Below are 21,314 nucleotides of genomic sequence, written 5' to 3' on the forward strand. Positions count from 1 at the left end.
CGCAGGGAAACCTCCGCCTCTCGGCTGCCCCACTATCTCTGAAATCCTTACAACCCTGCCACAGCTTCACACATATACCAATTAAAATGGTATCCTAGCAACAATAGTCAATATGTCTCTAGGCAACAACATTTTAGCCATATGCAAATTATATCTGAGCAGCAGAGTTGTTACAGAGGGAAAGTGATTCCTTTTAAACGTCTCATTATTCAATAAGAAACTGAGTCTCATCGCTTTGAGGCAAACTGTTCTCAAAAAAGGGAACCAACTCCACTAGTTCCAGTTTCTCCTTTATTAGACCCTTAATTTTCACTATAGCATCTTACCAATATCACAGCTGCAACAAAAGCACAAAACACAAAGTGCAAACACTATATGTGGATGAGAAATTGAGTGTGTGTTGGGTTGGAGGCTTGTTGGGGAGCTAAATGTCTTTCCTCTCAAAATGTGTGCTCAAAGAAAGTTTAATAGTCCACATTAGTATGACATTTGGTCTAAACATTCAGTATAATCGGAATCTATTAGCTCTTGGTATTTTGCACATGTTGGGGTGCAAATATGGATCTTGTAGACTGGCTTTTGTAGGTAATCCATTTTGTTTTGCTGTTTGTAAAAGTTGCTTTGAGAAATGCTCTTAGTGTTTGGCAAATGCTGAGGATGATTCGAGAAATGCACCAAAGTGACTGAGAAAAACCGTACGGACTATACTGCAACACAAAAAAGGACAAGTAGCATAAAATTAATTTTCATTCTTTATGAAAGTCACGTCTCTTTTGGGTTAGTTGTGATCCCTTTTTGAACTGATCTTCTTGAGCATTTGTAATGCCTATAGATAAAATTATGATCTTTGAAACGTTAGCCCTCTAACTAATGCCTTTGGGCTGTTGCTATTAAGGCACTAATAGCAGTAGATTCACTATTCTACAGGTAAAATCATTAGTAGTTTTTCTTTTCATCAGTATTATCACGACAAGCCATGGACAATAAGAAATGGGAGAGCTGTGAAAAAAAAATGTTTGTTTACTTTAAGCCTCATCTTCATCACTGAGTTCTGTCTGATTGGCATGCTAACATCAGGATCGAGCTGGTAAACACTTTTTGATGCCAAAATATTTTTTACCGTCAGTTATGCTCCTAAGAAAAACATCTCAAGGCAGGTCAAGGCTCAAACTAAGTCTAATTAGAAAACTGTATAAGATACAGTTCAGATCAATAAACATATCAAAGCAATGATATTTGTGTTTGTAGTCAGGGCTGAGAGAAGTTATAAAAAGCCACGAATAGTACAAACATTTGGATAATTAGAGGGATTTAACCAGCGGAAGTGACAGTGGAAGTGTGGAGGTGGTAAGCTTGAGGAAGCGAGCCTGAGTTTGTTTCTAAACAGAAGGCGGGCACAAAAACAAGCTTCAGAAACAAGCCGGAGCTTCAGAAAGCTCGCCAGCTTCGTCCATCTACTGCAAGGGAGACAGGAATGATAGGAAGGATGAAGAGCATGAAGGCTGAAGGAATATGATGAAGAATAAATGTGATGAAGGAATGGCTAGAGACACGTCGAGCTTGTGTGTTTTACTCTTTCATTCCCTGAACTCCACCCTAAATCCCCAAAGTGGATTTCACTCGCTCTGTGTTCTCCCTTCACCCAATTATCCATGCATCCCACCATTTCCCCATCTTTCTCCTGTGCATGGTTTCTCACTCCTCAAGGCCTTTGCATTATTCATGCTCTGGGTGTTACCTCATCAGTCAACACAATACACACTCCTGCCAGTGCAGGATCCTACAAAGGCAATTCACATCCAAGTCAGCCAGTCTGTCACCTGCATGCAGGATTTGTCAGTTTGATTCCAGTTTGAGCAGAACAGCAGAACTTTCTCTGGAGAAATCCCAGTTCACTGTAGGGATCGGAAACCAACACTGATCAGTGTCTTATCTGTCAAAAAATCAGCCTGATGCATCCAGTCAATTTTAAAACGCACTTATAAAATTTATAATTTTCTTATGTGTACTCTCAATACAGCGGTACATAAGAAAATAAACATAAATTTTAACTACTGCTTTAAATATAAATTCAGATGGGAATTGAGAATAAATGTTTATAGTATAATTAGCTGAATGAAGCTCTGACTTTACCACTGGTATTATTGGTGGCTAAAGCTGCAGTTCAGGGTCTGATAACATGCAATAAAAAAAACATACAAAATTATAACCAATCATAAATTAAATAGTGGTCATTTCAAACACTTAACAAGATCCTTAATAGCAGAAAAATACTCACTTTAAAACCTCAGCTTACCAGATTCTCTTTAGAACAACCACTCACAAATCATTTTTTCACTTAATAGACAAAACGGCCATTGAAGCTCCACACTTTAGTGCTTCTTTTTCTTATTTACTACACAATCAGTGTCAGGGGTGTTGCTGACACTCAGAGAACTCAGGGTGTAAATCCCATTTGAGAAACAAGTGATAACTTCCCAGGTGTGATCGCTGCTGGCAGCTTGGTTTCCATCCGCATTACACAAGAAGAAAGACGTTCCCATGAAATGTGAAGTGGTGTGCAGCTGTCGAATGAAGTGAAATGATGTAACACTTGTGGTCTGAGTGATGAAATGAAACCATGTAATTGGTCTCAATGACAAAGCAACCAAGACATGATGGCAGCCGTGAGAAAGATGTCGACCCTCAGTGACGTCCTTCACCTCTCAGTTGCCATTTCTGACCATTATTCCTCCTCCAACTGCTTCTATCCTGACAGACTCTACACTTTGATTCTCACTTCCACTGACCTTTATTTTTAACCACTTAAGCCATTATACTGTCCACCTGTTTTTCTAATTCTTAGTTTTTTTTAATCCAACAATATTATCATAAACATAAAGATTATAAACATTATAAGCAGGGCTCAGTGTTTTGCAAGAGCATGCTCTATCTCAACTAAAAAAAAAAAACCAAAAAACTTGGTTTACCATTTATTTCATTTATAAAGATTTAGTCAACTGAAAAGGTATCAAGTTTTTAGTTACAATCAGGTTTATATCTCCTCAGGTCAACATTAATCATACATACTACATGTGGCTGAATTTTTAATGTTACTGCTATCATTCACAAATTTTCCCTGTGTTGAAGTAGAAAGTAAAAACATTAATATTACAGATTTTATTAACCCCTTAAACTTTAGGTATCTTTTTGAAAGATCTGCTGAAAATGACATGTAAAATGATTTTAGTAACTAGAAAGTTTATTTTAATGGTTCTAGTATCAAAATAAAACTAACACTCAAGAGAATATAGCAATATTACCAATAACAATGATTATTTGCAATAAAAAGGGTCAAAGTATCAGTCCTGTGTGCCCTGCACTCTGTGCTTCACTAGCTTTCAGCTCTCCAGTCAGGCGTAGTAAACAATACAGCAGTTTCAGGAGTCCATTGATTAATTTGGATGATTTTCACATCCATCAAACCATCAGAACCATTAAAAAAGGGGGTATTCACAAAAATCACATAGCCAACATAATTGACCAATTACAATGAGAAAAACTGACTGAGTTTGAGCTGCTTGTAAGGAAAAATGGGCAATAAATTCAGTTTGAAATGAGCAAAATCAGTAGGAAAATACTTACAGGTAAAATAGTAGCCTAAGGTGATTACGCTATACTTTTTAGAGTGTATTTTGTAACAAATGTTAAAACCATGTACTGTATATTGTGTTTTGGCCCGTCAAATAAATTCTCAAAGAAATGCAAGGTGGTTCATATGTGACCAGGTTTGGATAAGTTTAATGAGCATGAGTGCTCTTGAGACAATATTCAAAACAGATTTATGAATTCATATAAATAGCTGATAACTGCTAAGCAAATGTGACATAAAAATCATATCAAATGCAAGCCGGGCCTTTTCAGAACAGAAGAATAGAATAATCCTTAATTTTTATCCATCAAGAGAGAAATTCTGTGCATAGGGATCAAATGGCAAATGGAAAGCATGGAGATATGTATAAAAAATAGGATTCATAATACAGCAGCAAAAAAAAATATATATATATATATACTGTATATATAGCTGCACAAAGTGTGCTTTAGTAAATTTGTACAAAAATAAACATTTGACAAAAATATTAACACCAGAGCAAAGAACAAGAATGTAAAAACAGCTCATTGTGTTTGTTAGGAGCAGAAAGCCCAATAGACTAAATAATTTAATGATTTCTCCAACTCTTGTCATACCCCGAGCGCCCATCTTCTCTTCTTCTCTGAGACTCCTTTCTCTCCTGCTGCCCTCTTTCATCTCCCTGATCTCCTCCATCAATCTTCCACAGCTCATTCCTTACAGACGCTATTGTGTACAGACCGAAATACCCCTTGCACATCCACGATCCTCTTCAGTTTAATCTTTAGGAAGAAAAAGGAGGATGTTGTGGAGGAGTCTGCCATGGTTTGTGGTTGAGAAAACACAATGACACACAGATAAAAGAGGGATGAGAGAAAAGATGGAGAAAAGGTAGGAGAAGTCAGAGAAAATGGTCAAAGAGGGATAAATCTATTTTTAAAGGATAGTTTAAGGAGGATTTTATTTACAGAGAAAATGAGTTGTCACACTGTGAGAAAGCTCGCTCAGCACAGGCATAAAAAAATAAAGTGTTAAAGAGAGATGCTCATTAAAAGCAGCATTTATAAGGGACAAGACAGGACAGCAGACTTAATGAATTCTGCCTCTTTCCTTTTTGTTAGCTGCTTCACCTTTCACTGTCTAAAAACACACGTAGCTCAGGGGAGGAGGAGGACGTTACTTATCTATGGCAGCTGGAGAGCCAATTAAAACTTTTCTGCATCCACGTCTTACTCTGATTGTTCCGTAAAAGCTTTCACCACTGCAGAACAAGATAAACACTTGAAACAACAACAACGCTCCATCCCTGTGGATTACACATTGCTTCTCAGAGTAAGCCATTGAGAAAAGGATTCTGGGAATAATTAATCACCAGATGGGCTAAAATAATTTTTGACTACAAATTTCTTCTGTTCGATCCCCATTTTTTTTTTTCTCCTGAAGGTAGACATCCTGTCCTTAAACTTAATGTGTCAGGAGCACAAAAACATCAAAGCTGAGCGAGTCTGACGAAGAAAGATGAAGGCTGGCCGGCGTGGACAGTTGAACAGCAGAGCCACTGTAACTCAAATTACTGAAACAGCTGATGGCCGTTTGGACAACTGGTCATACCAGTGGTCAGCTATACCTTTGGCAGTGTGAGTAGGTGCCCAATCCTGCTGGAAAATTAAATCATTTCATCCATAAAACTTTCCCACAGACACAAGCATGAAGAGCTTCTCAGTTAAATAAAACACAGAGAACCAACACTAGTCTGGTAAAAACAGCCCTTTGTCTGACACTTTGCTTTGCACAGAGGGTCTGGCTTCACGGCTATTGAGAAACGATTTCATCCTATTAGTCTGGACTCTGATGAGGTTTTAAATTTTACCCAGCTGGTAACATTTATCTGCATTGTATAAAATGATCCAGTTTGACACTATGAAGCTTACCAGAAATTGCCTGCGCTGTAAACAATCATCCTCCACTGCAAAGAGAGAAATGCCGATCTGAACGAGGCGGCTGATAATTCAAATTGCTTCCAAATTAAATATTCCTACACGGACTGAACGGCTTCATTGACTTCCAGACTAAAACAGCACAAAAAATCAACACCACAACTACTTCTTCTGTTTGCTGACTGGTCTGGTTGAAATTCTGCTGGAGGAATCAAAGCCAATGGGAGAAAGCCCAAATTTAGCTGTGAATCACAATTTGAATAGAGTGGATTTACAGCTATTGGCCAGATTAAGCAGACAGCAGCAGATGACATTAAAATCATTGGATCTCAGACAACTTTGATTCTGTGAATAATAAAAAAATATGTAAGTCATGTTAGCAGCCAACAGATCTAAGAGAAAAAAAAGAAAATTTAAACAAGCAGCTTCCAGCCGTTGAATATATGATATTACCATTTCAAACCTTTTCCTCATTGTGTATTGGCTCTTTGTTACTGCTGATGTGCTGTTTGATTTAATAAGCGTTTTAGTTTAATTGCTTTACGATTGGATTATACTTAAAATGTCAAGACACTTGAGAAGCATCGATACATGACGGTTAAATTAATTAACCCTATATTACCTAAATGGAAATATCAGATCTGCATGAGTTATTTGTGAGCTTCACCTTCTGCAGGAAGAATGGGAGCTTGATGAGTGATTTTGATCCATACAACATCAATATCCCTCTGGACAGCGGCATTGGGCCCAACTCCATCCATAACAGCTGCCGATCTCAGCTCTTTTCTGTGTTCGTGATTTATTCCTTTTCTGTGTTAATTAATGGTTTAGAGGACTTTAAAGGCACTGCAGTTTATTGCTATGTCATGATTTATTCCTGGAACTGCATTTTATTCATCCCATTTTTCACTACAAAGACTTGTCAGGTTTATTTTTTTTTAAACAGCGTAACTGTGCCAACAGTGTTGTCACATAAATTTTGGCAGAATGGTCCACAGGTCCGTTTTCATTTCCAACCCACCCATGGGTGCCAGTCCACTCCTTTACAGAGGAGGAAAACTCTTTTGTGCAATGCAGAGGACGACTGCTGAGTGCAACTTCTGCCTCCCCGTCTCACTCATTCTTTTCCTTTCTCCCTGTATTTATTCAGGTGGATGTGGAGGTAATCAATTCTCACTGGGCTCTAAAAAGAGCTCGGTTCATGCTGCAGCTTTCTGCTCAAACTAATAAAACGCTTTCGTCTTCTGGCTCCGCCTTTACAGTCGCCCTTTGGCTACCTCAAGTTTAAAGGTTTTCTGGAGAGACAGAAATAAAAAAAACTAAAAAGAAAAAAAAACCTCTGAAAGTAAATAACTGACTTGAGGTTTTTATATCAGCCAATTCTTTTTATTATAAATTTGTAAGTTTTACACAGGCAAAAATCGAAGATGAAAGACAGCGGCTGTTTTTAGAGGCTAAATATGAAGCATATGCAGCCATTACAACCAGTTCAGAGCCTTAAAACCTTTTATCCCCATTTGTGCAGCTCTCAGACGGCTCACTCAGGCCTTTTCCAGAGGAGCCGATAAGCCCCAGCTGCCCATTAGAAACCAGAGCTGGCTAAGCATGAAACATTTAGTGTTTCTTCAGAGATAAGAAGGGAGAATCTGAATGCAAGAGACTGAAAAAAAGGGCATTTAAGCTGCGTCGCTTGGCAAGTGCAGACGGTGAATACATCGCTCTATGCTCTGTTGTTGTTAAGTAATTATTTAGTTACTTGAGCTTTTTCATAACACCTGAAACAATAAAACCACTGAAATCTAAAGTTAACAAGTTAAATGGCAATTTCCTTGTTATAAAACCTCCATGATGTTAAAGCTGTGCTGCTTTTAGGGCAGCAGGACACATTAAAAAAATAATTAGCATGGGTTTAAAACAAGAAAAGTGTAGTTTTTACTGGAAATTCTTCAGTAAACAAGGTGAAATTCCATTTGCTTACAAAGAAGGACCATAGTGTGAATTAAAGTCACAGGGCAAACTAATAGATCAATCAGTTTTTATAGTGTTCTGTGTTCACCGAGTTCACATTCGCAGACTGCAGCACTGAAAATATATTTAAATTTATTGACAGAGCATCAAGCTAAGAGAAAAAAAATATTCCAGTTGTATCACAGACTGAGGGTCCAGACACTCTGTATACAGAACAAGAGGCTGGTTTTCACCAAGCTGGTGTTTTGCTATTTGGGCAGTAAGTTCAGACTCATGTGACCAGAGCAACCTTTTTGAATTTGCTGGCTTGAGGTAAAATTTAGTCGCAATGCTTTCATAAAGCTTGTCATGTCAACGGAGTTTTCTACCTGAGTGGTGGATCTCAGCAAAAATAGATAAATTCATACTGAAATTAAATTACAAGAAGTGGGACCTATTATGTCAATTAAATTACTCCTGAAGGAAACCGGTTACAATAGACTTTTAAGGGTGCTAAATTAAAGGGGTGCAAGCCACTTGCAAGTTAGACTTTTCAGATTTTTATTTATAAAATAGCAAAGTATTTTCAGTGTTTAATATCACAACAGTTCAAGAGGTGTGAGTCATTTTGCAAGATATTTTAGATTTGTCCTGGCTCTGTCCACACTCACACATTCAATCTGTCAGAGTGGAACTTAATCCCATAAAGCAACCCCAAGCACACAGTTTCAGTGGATCATAAAAAGAAAATAAGTAAAAGTTATTTAAGAAAACCAACAGATTGCCTCAAATCCTTTCCTCAAATGACCAACCATCTGCCTCAACCGTCTGGAGAGGACAGAAAATACACCCCACAAAAAAATTATTATGCCAACCTAGAACTAAGAGTTTGCTGCAACAGAACGAAGTCTTGGCTTAGACAAGGTCTGGGGCTTTGCTAAAGAGACCAATGACAACCTGAACGAGACGAGGTAAATTCATCTCCTTGACAGCCAATGTCCAAGTTTTAGGACTTTTCTCTGCTTAAACTCACCAATTTAAGTGAAAGGTCAACTGAAAGCATGTGATGCTGCACTGATGTAAAGTTAAACCAGGAGGGAGAAAACCTGAATCCATTACTTCTAAATGTTCCGTTTCTTTTAGGATGGCCGGTCACATTGCGAAGGCACGCCAAAAGAACTGCATTTAAAAATGGAATCGTTAAATGAATCCATTAAGGCACTTTTCAGTCTGTTTGAACGCATTGTCAAGACTTAAAGTAACTCTGGCCAACTGGCATTGGATCTTGCTCAAATCAGCAGGTATAAATTCTTTATGTCAATCTCCTTCATAAAATATGGGTGGGGAATATAATGAGCCCTAACAAATAAAGACTCAAAGAAACCTTTTGTAATATGACCAGTGTAGTTTGTCGAGGGGGAAAATTCCAATGTGTGTAGATAAACCATCTCGATGGACTGCAGTTCAGAATGCACCAAAACAAAATCTATCATCTACTGGCATGAATGACAAATATGATGCAATGATGTGGCTGTGGAAAAAAGAAGCCTTGTCTGCAATTCACTAACATGCCCATAATGAGACTCTGGGTAAGAGAAGGAGATTGAGGGATGCATAGTTTGAATGAGCTTTAGAAGAAGAAAAGAAAAGAGCACGAGTGATACAGTAGAAGAACAAGACACACTGGACTGATTGATTAAACAAAGGGTATCAATGTTCATTAGAGAGAAACTAGGTGAAGGCTGTGTGTAAAAGGATGAGTGTGTGTGCCTTAGTGTGTCTGAGTGCTGCTGAATGGCCTGCAGCTAAAAGACAGATAAAGACAGAGCTGCAGGATAGAGATATACACACAAATACTCCACATGTGAATGAAGGAGGTGTGGCTGTGGAGCAGCTGCTATATTTAGCTTATTGGGGGAACACTTGGATGGCACATTGCTGCTCTCCAGCTGCTACTCACAGTCTAAACCACTGCAGCAGAAACTTGACGTGCCATTATTTTACTGCAGCTTAAACAACGAGAGAATTAGATTCCAGCCAGAAAACACACATCGTTACTTTCACACTGTGGGAACACGCTCTGTACGCATTGTACCGTATGTCGTTGGAGCTGTATATGGACGCGCTGCTTCTGCTCAGCCAGGCAAAGGTTGTCAGGGACTCAAGTTTATTAGATGCAGAGGGAAATGTTATTTTCTGCTGGAGGCATTTCAAATATCTGCAGTTGGACTCAAAGTAACAGAAAGAACATTATGTTTAAAAGTAAAGACAACAAATTAACAATTCTGCTCCAAGGTCCACTGCAAGCTTGCATCTTAAATTGCCCATTATACCTGCACGACACATTTGTGCAACAATTTCAAATCATAATTTACATAAATGTGGTAATTTGCACAAATTGTGCTAGAAATTCAGAAGCAAAAATAAAATCAGTATTTGAAACATCGCAAGGAGGTTAGATGAATATAAAAAGTAAGATTATTTTAAATGTGTTGAGTGTTACTTTTTTCCATCACAAAATAATATATTAAATGAGCATATTAAATCAATATACATCCAAGTTAAGCTAAGCATTTTAAATGTCCAACTACTCTACTACCAAAACATCCAGATTTTAAATCTTTGCTAGGCCTGCAGAATATATTGCAAATATATCATTAGTGTAAATATTGCATATGCATATCATGAAAAACTGCCTCAAATGAGCTAATTATTTAGGTAAGTCATTTAGGCTCTTTAGACCTGTACCATTTAATGGTTTAACTATATATGAAAGGTTTTAGAAGGTAAAAAGATCATAAGGTTTCGAAGTCATTAGAAACTAGAATTGCTTCAATGCCAGAACAGGAGAAGCTTTTTAATAAAACCTTATTGTTGAGATGAAAATAAGAAATTTCATTTTGTTTTTTCAGTATCTGGGAACAGTTTTTTTTTAAATGATTTTGTCATGAATACAAAGCAAAAAGACATCAACACTGTTTTATTTATTATGGCAAGCTATTACAACTTTCACCCATATTATATATATTTATTAATTTATCATATCATATGAGCAGTGTCTAGTATTAATTTGTCCAATGTTGGTCCCTTATTCAACAACATAACCAAGTGGTCATATCCAAAGCTTTATTATTGTGCCGTCTTTCTGGAATATTTTGTGAACTTTTACATAATGATTGGCTTTTATTTAGTGTTTCCACACACCAGTCAACTTTAATGAAGAGGAGTTTGAAGCTGAAATAACTGTGCGGACTCTAAATAAATATCATTGTCTTCTGAGAGTGATATTTACTGTGAGACTGTGTTATCTGGAGTTCATATGGAAAATATCTCCCCTCAGTTGAAGTCTAGACAGATGCCAGTCATTCCTCATTCCTACCCTTTTGGTGAAATCCATTGCTCTGAGGATGGAAAGGTTCAGCGTTTCCAATGAGGCCAGAACTCCTTCATAGTCTCCCATGTGCTTGGCAAAGTAGTCTGTTTTGCACATACAAACATTTACAAAGCATTTAGAGGAACACACCACTTGTCAGGGGCAATTTTAAAGAATGAATTTTAATTGAAAAGTTTGTTTTAAATATGAGAATTTGCAGATTACTTACCACAGAGTTCCTTCGTGTCTACATTACTATGACAGCAAGCAGGAAGGTGAGGAAAATGGGAAGAAAGGAAAGGATAAAGAAGAGCAGGGTCAGAAACAAAGGACAGGTTTTTAGCATGCAGTCTTACCAAGATCTATAGAAAATAAAGAGTAGGAGAGGAAGGAGAGAAATTCAAGAATGTTCTGATGGTAATCTGAGATATACAGTCATAACCCAGCTCAATGGATGGAACTTGTTTTGGCAGTAAATGTTTTGCTGCTGCAAACTAGAATTTCTCTGAGTGATAGGAGGAGGATGGTATGGCAAGTCATCCTGCTTAAGAATTGGTATCTTAGTCCTGAATATCTCCAGTTAAATTTGGGCTGAATGAGCTGCAAACCTCTGCATCAATACAAAATCCAGAGAGCCATTCATTGATTATCTTACACGGTCATCCCTAGTGGGGTTGCCAGGGGAACTGGTGCCTACCTCCAGCGGTCACCAGGACAGAGGCACGGTTCACCCTGGACAGGTCATTCAGAGAGCACAAAATGCAATTTTTACACTCCTTGAAAAGGTTAAATTATTATTGAAATTGAAAGTTTCACATTTTCTGCGTAAAAGATCAATCTTTTTTGCACAGCCATTACCACTATAATTGACTACGTGATTTGGCGAGATCCTTGGATTAATCTCACCTGGGCCGATCACAGTGAAGTCAAAAGGAGAATTAAACTTCTATTTTTAAAAAAGACGTAAGCATCATGACAGTTTCTTTAAGGGGTCATTGCTAGACCCAGCTAGCTGCTGATGACCAGAAATAACTGATTTCTTCAGCAAGTGTCCATGTTTAAAGCCGCACGATTTAGTTTCACCTTTCATTGATCAAAAGAAGAAAAACAATCTGTAATACTACTGCACTGCAAAAGTATTAAAACGTCAGATCAGCATCAGAATATCAGAAGAAGGTTGTCTCTTATCTTCTTTCAGTTTATTCTTATATCAGCAGTAACAGATTTTAAATGGGCCTTACATTTTAGCCGGTAAGTTTTCCAGAAATGTTTGAAATTATTTACACTTTGTCAAGGCAATCAGTCATGTTCTAATGTGATGCCAACTTTTTCAGGGCTCCTTTAATGTAAAACAAAATATATACCGATATAGAAAACAGAACAAATGTTGAAAAAATAAAATTATTTCAGACAAATAGCAGAATCATTCAGTGGCATTTACAAGAGAACTTTGGTGACCCAAAACCAACCTACCTGAGATTTATAACATTAAATCTTCACCGTGTGCAAGAAACTACAGGCAGACTGACAGATGTGCAATGAAGATCTGGGGGTAGAAAGGACTGGAGGCAGGAGTGAGTGACACATGGAGAAGGAGGAGGAGGAGGATACGGGGAATGCAGTGTCGGACAGAGTGACAGCAGAATGAAAGCTTGAAAAGGATGACAGAAACAGAGACAGGCAGCTCTGAGAATGGATTGAAAAGGTGATCAAGTTGAAAGGTGGTGGGAGGAAAACGAGTATGGTGCGAGTATCGCTCAGTCTCTGCCTGCTTCGTCCCTCTTTCTCCATCCATCAACTTCCTGCTTCAAACGGGAAACAAATCCCCATTTCTGCTTCCACTCAACTCAATCAATAACCTTATCTGTAGCTACATGACACTACTTTCGAACTTCTCAGCCCTGCATCCACTGTGGCGAGGAGGCTTATGAAGTGAGACCGTCTCCACGAGGCTAGATGACCAACATCCATAGGTGATGGCAGCAATCACATGGTCCACTTACTGCACAGATTTAAAGATGGATCAAATCTGTCAGAAGGCCAAGCCTGCAGGAGGATTTATAAACAGGACCAGCTTCAACCCTCCAACAATGCTAACAGGTCAGCTTTTGTTCTGCTTGGTTTCATTTTATTCAAAGCTCTGCAGGATCTTGAGCTTGTGTAAATTAACAGTCAGGCTTCTGATTATTAAGATCTCACTGTGTCAGCACACCTCTCCTGACTGCAGGATGGATGAGCTGATTATAAAGGGTCAATGAACTGATTTAATGAGAGTCAATTAAATCAAAAAATGTACAAGGCAGGTTAATGTGTTGGAGGATGGAATAATGAAGGCATAGAAGACAGAAAGAGAAAAGAAAGGCGAGGAGGAAACTGGATCGCTGACGTTTTTACAACATATGAAAACTATAAAACACAAGAGGGACTTAAAATTTCAGCAAATGTAAGCAAATGTGTTGTACATATGACAATCTCCAAAATGCAAAGGTTGATTTAACTGAAATGATAGAGACACATTTCAACTCTAAGGTTTCTCCTACGCTGAAGGAATGAAGTGAAGGAATTTTGGCCCCATATGTCTTTCATACGTCTTCATCTCATTACGGTTTCAGTTGTTCTTCACAGCGCTCTTAAGGTCCTGGCATCTCAATTCAGTTCAGTTCAATTTATTAATTTAGCACCATTTCACAACAAATGGCATCTCAAGGCACTTTACAAAAGGTTGTTTCAATTCAATTACACACACCTTCCTATTGATACCAGTCATCAAACGGTGCGTTAATCTCAGATTATTATTCAGATTAGTTAAAATCCAGCGGATTGCATAGAGTCATTAACTTGCAGCATTCACTCCTCCGGGATGAACACATAGTGACAATAGACAATCGCCTGCGTTTGGTCATTGACTTTACAGCAGTCCCTCATAGTGAGCAAGCATCTAGCGACAGTGGAGAGGAAAAACTCCCCTTTAATGGGAAGAAACCTCCAGAACCAAAACCTGGCTCAGTACATGCAATTAGTCAGTCAAAAACAGGTTGAGATCTGGGCTTCGGACCATTGCAACACATTGGTTCTTTTCTTTTCTAGGCTTTTTGTTGTATACTTGGCGCTGTGTTAGGAATCATTGTCCTGTGGATGACCAAGTTTGACCCAAGTTTCAATATCTGATAGGGACTACAAGAAGCCCAAATTATTAGGCACACATCACTGTGCTGTAAAGCTGAACTGAAATGTTTGTTTCATTATTATCTCTTATTTTAACTAAACATTGCATTTACCAAAAATAACTACTTTGATTATTACATAGCTCATAAGAGCTATGTCATTGCTCCAGAACTTTTGTTATTCACTCTGACACAGTTTTGAAAACCAAACTTGTTCTGTCTTAAACCCTTCCGAAAGAAGTTATACTTTACTATTTCTAATTTTCCAGTCATGAACTTTAACATCTGACAGGCTCACAAAGCCCTGTTGAGTCTGACATAGAACTTGTGGGCTTTACTCCAATTTATTTGAGCATTGTGCAGTATGGCATCGAGGTAAATTTGTCTGTTGGGCAGAGGGTCTTAACTAGTTTTCACATGTAAAAAAGGCCTTATAAACGTCTCCAGATTTATTGGCAGCAATATAACTTCTGATGTCTTAACACCTTGGTATTGTGTTAATACACACTGCTAGAGCTAGAGCAGAAACTGCCAAAACAACAGTTTCTATAATAATTAAAGCATCCGTCTGGACTAAACAAAACAAGATGTTAGTTGCACCTTTAACACACAAGTAAATGCTGTGCAGACAAGATGGGTCTTTGATGTTATGATGAAAGTGAGTTTAATGTGTTTGATTAAAAGAAAATGATACTTTCATTAAAAATACTGGAAGCTGTGCAGACCAACCCATGTGGTTCAGCAGCTCAATGTGTTCCAGTTTTAGACTTGTAATCCTAAAACTGATTAACAAATGTGCGACTGAGCATTGCTCATTTAGTCATGTTGTTTTCCTGCCAAACAACCCCAGAAAATTTAAAAATGTTCATTTGCATCACATGAAACCTGGTTTTAATTCAAACGTCTTAAGACATTGAATATCTTTCTAACTAGAATGCTGTCCAGATTATTTAAAATTGCTTGTTTTTTTATCTTTTACTCCACATCCTTACACTCACCCACTTCCCCCAGCACCCTAAACACACAACTCAAATGGCAAACTGAAGCAGCAGAGCAGAAAAACAACTTTGTGCACATACCCTTTGGTTTCAAAATTGCCTATAAGTTATCAACACGCAAATTCATGGTGCAGTGAGCACACAAACATGCACACATTTCTAAATGTTCTGTATGTGGCATCACTTCATGCAGCCATGCGTGCTTCATGTATGCACGCTAACCTGGTGTTATCAGAGTCGATGGTGTGAAACAGTTTCTCCAGCTCCTCCTCGTTCAACGTGCCGTCAGAGAAGAAAGCCTGGAACTCATCCAGAGACAGCTTCCCATCATCTGCAGGAGAAACAGAAAACAAAATCGCTTTTAAATTGTCTGGAGGAAGAAGATCATGCAGATCTAACCGTTGTTATGTTACAGCCTTATTCCAAATTGTGTTGAATTACTCTCTTTCCTCAAAATTCTTCACACAAATACCCCGTTATGACAATATGGAGAAAGGTTTTTGAATATTTAGCTAATTATTCAAAACAGAAAACCAAAAAAAAAATCACTATTTACATATTCATTGAAACTCAAATTTGAACAGTTTCCACTGATCATCATTGAGATGTTTCTACGGCTTTAATGGAGTCCATTTGTTTTAAAGTCAGTTGAACAGACTTAATTTGGAAATGCACACAACTGTCTAGTTTGCCAAACGGTACCTGAATGACTCTCAGACCAGGAGAAATAAGATTCTCTGCTCTTGGTAGTTGAAATAACTACAAAAACCTTCGTTCTCAGTATTTGCTTGTGACATTTGAGGAAAGAAATTAATTAAAAAATTTTGAATGAGGCTTTAATTACTTTCCAGATGCACTGTACAGTAAAACTTTTCCACGTTTTCTTGTAGCTTCAGTTTTCTTTAAAGCTTCCCACCGTAGTCAAAAATAGATTTGTGTTTTTTTTTTCGTATTGGAGGATAAATCATTAAAAATGTGAAATGGCTGCTGCTTCAGCCTCTGAAAGTGTTGCCCCTTTTATTAAGTCCCAGGGTTTATCTCTTTTCTGATCAGCAGGAGAAGTTTTCTCTAGCTGAACATATAAACCAAAATCAATACACTTTTCCATTGACCTATAGACAGTCAGATATTGATCTGTTGCCTGCTGTATTAGTTTCACACTGTTTCCAAATTGTAACGAACATTGAAAACGTCCATGTTTCAGCTTTCTGATATGCATTTTCAAATTTATACTTCTAAAATTTTAAATGTGTTTTAATTTACAACTGATTTTATTAGTTGTAATTTTATTAGCTCAGACTGCAGTCAGTCTGAGCTGCAGTGGGATTGCTCCATCATCTCCTCCAGTCTGCCTCTGACTGATCGGGAAACATTACTTAATGTCTGATCCCTTCATGCAACATCAGCTGAGGGCAAGTTGCATTATTTCATTAACTTGCCATCTGCTGCTCTGAACTTTCGTAGCTGACTGATTAGCTGAATCTTTCTAAAATGATTATTCTTTTTAAGAAGAATTCTCAACCCTTCACCACTTTTACAATGCCTCAAAAGCAATACAGCATACATTATAGTTTAAGCCATTTACATTTTATGGCTGGTAAAGTAGTTTCTGACCTTGCCTGTTAGTTAGAAAAGAAAAGAAAAAACAGTAAAGCAGAAAACAAAGATGCAGCAGGAGGGATTTGAAAGTAGTTAATATTGAAAAGGGATTCACAACAGGCCTGTGTGCAACAGTGCTGAATATTGTGTAGCCAAATGCTGTAAATTTTATATTTAAACTACTAATGCTTTCCCAAAATTGCAAAGTCTAAATTGATTTTGTGATAACTAATTAGATTAAATAAATAAATAAATGATGACTATATTTGGCAATAATTGATGTTTCCATTCTTTTTACTGTTCCAGTTCATATTTTGATAGTTTTTTAACCATCTTTTTGTTTAACTTTCCATTTGTTTTTCATTGATAGGAATTTATTTCTACTTTATATAACTCTACGGATCTATTGTTTTTGTACTCTTCAATTACGTTCAATTTAAAAAAAAAAAAAAAAAATCCAGAAAAAATATATGCATCTTCCATTTTCTGATTTTAAAGTAATATAATTGTCATGTTTAGGGTGAAGATGGAGTAGGACCCAAACGCAGAGCAGAATGAAGCAGCGGGTAGGAGGTGAAGATTTAATGAAAAAAAAAATTCAATAACTAACTTACAAACCTGGAAGATCACAGGGAGCAATAGGGTAGAAAATGAGACTCCGGCAAGGAGTGAGAGCAGGAGGTGTATAAATGCTAATAGAGTGAATGATGCAACAACAGACTGGGGCTGATTAGCTAACGAGTTGCAGGTGTGAAGGCAGAGCAGCCGCCATACTGAGGAAACGAGAGAGATGTGGGAGCACGGAAAGAGGAGGAGACACAAACCTATAAACTCTTAAATAAATTCTAAATGACACTAAATAATAAACATAAACTAAAATAACCAGACTCAACAGAAACAAGGCTGAGGAAAAGAAACTAAGGAACACAGAAATACAAATTAACAAAAAATTCAAAACAATTCAGAATCCTGACAGTAATTGAAAATTGAAGACATAAGTTAAAGATATAGTTTAGTCAACCCCAGTCCATTAAATATTTGATAACTTCCTTAACCTGTATCTTTGCTTTTTGAATTTAGTTTTTACATTTTGGCAGCTATGCAGCATGTCATTATCTACATGTGTCAGCTATACTGTTGGCCTGTCTGTCTCTACATCATACAAAGCTTGATATCAAATATTAATTTACTCTGCCATCAGAGTGAGTCCATGGTTAAGTGTGGTTACTGGGTGCGGCTCTGGGGCCGCTGCAGAGCACAGAAAAACCACGAGGCCAAGGGAACTGCAGCTTTAACAAAGGACGGAGTTCATACTGTGCTGCTCTTCAAGTCTGCCTCCTCTATTCCCTCTGCACTTTCTCAGTTGCACTTTTAAAACTTGTCTTCACTGTGATCTTCAGTTTTGGCAAGCAATACCCCTCCAGTTATCTGTTGTTTACAAAAAGCAGTGTAACCTCATTACTATATGACAATAAAACTAAACCTGATACCATAAATGCAAATATATATGCAATAAAAAAGGACAAATATTCACATTTACCTCCGAGATAATACTAGAGGAAAACTGACTCCAGGTCAGTTTTTACTAAAAATAAACTGATTGTAGTTTAGGGAGGTTCTTTTTGATCCTTCGAGTGCCTACTTTTCTTCTCTATCAATATCACAACTCTCTTCATCTTTCCTCATTCTATTCTTTCATCTTATTACAGATACACACAGCAGAGTATATCTCGAAAATGTTGTGGCATGCTTAATAAGACTAAAAAAATCTGTTTTCTTTTAGTGTGCTTGGAGTAACCTTTAAATGACAGAAGGCGTGACTTCTGAAATGTCACTTCTTGGTTCCACAGCATCACTCCTACTGTGACTGTTCAACTGATGTCCACCATGTTTTCACATTCTGAGCCATGAAAAAAAGAAAAACTGGTGTTTAATGCAGCTATGACCCATTTTTGAGCCCCACTTTCCTCTATCAACACACCATGCTAACCTCATTTTACAAAAGCATAACACACTCCTCAATTACATGTCTAACAAAACCTACATCTTTCCTGATTCCTGACCCATTTTTTTTTTTTTTTTTTACCATTTTCAAGCTCTTTTTGTCAAAGCAGTTGTACACAAATGTAATGTGCAACTTCTGTGTTCTCTGTTGGGAGTTTCTCTTTTTGTATTCTCCTAATAGGACAGCCAGGCTTCAAAGGGCTACTGCTGAGCAACATCCATGGATAATTTCTGCAGCTTCCTCTCCTCCATGTCCTGGTGCTGCAGCCAGCATTCACCAAGCAAACCCCTCCATAAATAATGTACAACTCAGATAAGCACTCTGCTCAGAAATCACGCAAGTCACCATCATCAGAGGAGGTGATGCAACAGCATCCTGCCTCCAGCGAATGAGACGCCGCAGACTGGCATCGTTTGCTGAAACGATCTTTATTTTATTGTCCAAAAAGGTCCATCAAGGGAAATGGTTTTAATGCAAGGGAAAAGACACACTCACACAAATGTACCATAAAGCAGCAGGGAGGAGACGAGATGCAATGCAGGCGAAGCTGCAGTTACTGAAGGTCTTTGATTTGAATCTGCTGATTACTTACTTCTCAGCTGCAAAATCACCGCATGTTTTGATGCTACAATCAATTGTTACCATAAAGACTTCTGTCAAATGTGCTTTATACACAAAGGCAAGTGCAGAGATTTACCAGAGCAACTTATTTCTGGTAGCATGAGAGTTTAAGGTGACGCCTGCCATTGTTAAGACAAAGACTAACTTGGAAAAAACAAACAACAAAAAAAACCCCAGCAAGATCCCTTGATGTAGTGGCCTGGTCCTTGACAGAAAGTCACTAGTCATGTAAAGAAAGAAAGAGTCTTTTTCCTATTTTGGTAAAAAAAAATAAATTGCAAATCAAAACATACCCTAAAGCTTTGCTCTCCAAAGTAATACTAGTATGAGGCACCTGCTTTAATATCTGCCTGCTTGGTTTTGCTTTCACAAGTATTAAATAGTTTTGGGTTTATAAGGATTTACAGCAACACTGAAAAATGAGTCATGAATGGATGTAAAAACAAAACGGTCATGCTTAGTGGAGTAAAGGCTGATAAATGGTGCCTGATATTCAAGCATTGTCAAATTAGCGATAAGCATTTTGTTTTATTGTCCATATTAATAGTGGGAGTTACAAACTATTTTTCTCTGCATTATGTAGAAGCTAAATTGTTTGGAAAAATCTAATTAAAGAAACCAACATGTAATTTATTTTATATCATTGCAATGTAGCTATGATATATCAATATAAATATTTATAAACAAGTATTCATGTTAAAGTTCTTTAATTGGAATGGCTTGAAAGAAATGAAGGATAATCTTTCCAATGCAGATTTGAGAAACACTGTGGAGTCGAGATGTGATATAGTGACCAACAAAAATCGAAGACGACTAAATATTTAAATTCAATCTGAGGCGTTCCAACAAAACATTAATTTTAATTTGCAACCAGGTTCATTGCAACATTTTTTGTTTGCTTTTATTTTAATGTACCTCCTGAGAGATAATTTGCTTTGAGTTGTAAATTAAAGGTCAGACAGTTTAGAAAAATAAAAATATCACAAAATTCTGGCATTTCAATATGTTTGTACACTTCTGAAAACTAGTTGGGTATCAAACTGTGATTGACATGTAATGTTCTTCTGTTTTTGTCTCATTTACCTGGAAAGGAGACGTTCACTTCTGCATACAACGACAGAAGTAATTAATTAAAAATGTGTTTTGACAAAAACGGTATTGAGATGCTAACATGTATGTTAGCATATGCTTTGAGAAAATCTCAAAATAAACAAAGCACTCAAAGAAAAATGCTTGTAAATAACATAAAAAATTGTTAGACGTGCTCATTTTACTTGCATACACCCAACTCAAATCAAACATTGTAACTTGTTCATTCATTGAATCACATTTTGCAAATTGAGACCCTTAGTCTTTCTTTCATCTTACCATCAGGTACATAAACACACCACTTGTTTCATCAGGGGTCTTCAGTCTGAAAATGCCCCAAAATTAATCCCACCTAAAAACTTCTTTGTTAAGCCAATCACAGAAAAAGGCAGATCTGCATAACCTCACATCTGTGGAGGAGCAAATTGCAGGCGGTGGAAATGCCAGGAACGCACCTCATCATTACAAGGCTGCCTAATGGCACCATATCAGTCCAGAAGAGGTTCAGGTTTGATTCATCTCTGTAAACATGAGATTATACGCTCTGCAAGAGTAGCTGATTTCATTCTTAATGCAGATTGTACCCTTTTCGGAGGTCAGGAGGTGTTATCCTGTTCTCCTGAGGGAAAATTGTTCGAAAGAAAGAGAAAGTAAACTCGCTGCCAAGGCTTTTCACCCACAGTGAAATGCTTTTCTTAATCCCAAGGTGCTGTAAAACGATAACCTATTCTTTGGATATACTGACTCTTCACAAGAATGATGTAATTGCTATAAAAACTGTTCTGCTGCAAAAATCTAATTTTGGTTTAGGGCTTGTAAGTTTTAAAAGGACAGATGTACTGTACTTCTTTGTAGTTACTTGCTTCGCTTTGTCTTTTACATCATCATTATGTACATCACTCAACTGATCATTGAGTTGCCATGATCAGTTGTCATGGCAACTCAAGGGGGGAAACTGACCCTGCTTCCAG

General features: G+C 37.5%; 1 protein-coding gene across 2 annotated transcripts in view; it reads right to left on the bottom strand.

Moving 5' to 3' along the window:
- Nucleotides 1-21,314, bottom strand: part of necab2 (N-terminal EF-hand calcium binding protein 2) — a 104,090-nt gene that overhangs the window by 57,701 nt on the left and 25,075 nt on the right. For both annotated transcript variants that reach the window (XM_032586206.1, XM_032586198.1), the window contains exons 3-5: nucleotides 15,252-15,360; nucleotides 11,097-11,122; nucleotides 10,874-10,971 (exon numbers count right to left, since the gene is read on the bottom strand). In XM_032586206.1, the coding sequence (XP_032442097.1) occupies nucleotides 10,874-10,971; nucleotides 11,097-11,122; nucleotides 15,252-15,360 (233 nt within the window). The remainder of the gene's footprint in view (nucleotides 1-10,873; nucleotides 10,972-11,096; nucleotides 11,123-15,251; nucleotides 15,361-21,314) is intronic.

The sequence above is a fragment of the Xiphophorus hellerii genome, chromosome 2 (genome assembly GCF_003331165.1).
Source record: "Xiphophorus hellerii strain 12219 chromosome 2, Xiphophorus_hellerii-4.1, whole genome shotgun sequence".
In the NCBI taxonomy this organism is placed as follows: domain Eukaryota; kingdom Metazoa; phylum Chordata; class Actinopteri; order Cyprinodontiformes; family Poeciliidae; genus Xiphophorus; species Xiphophorus hellerii.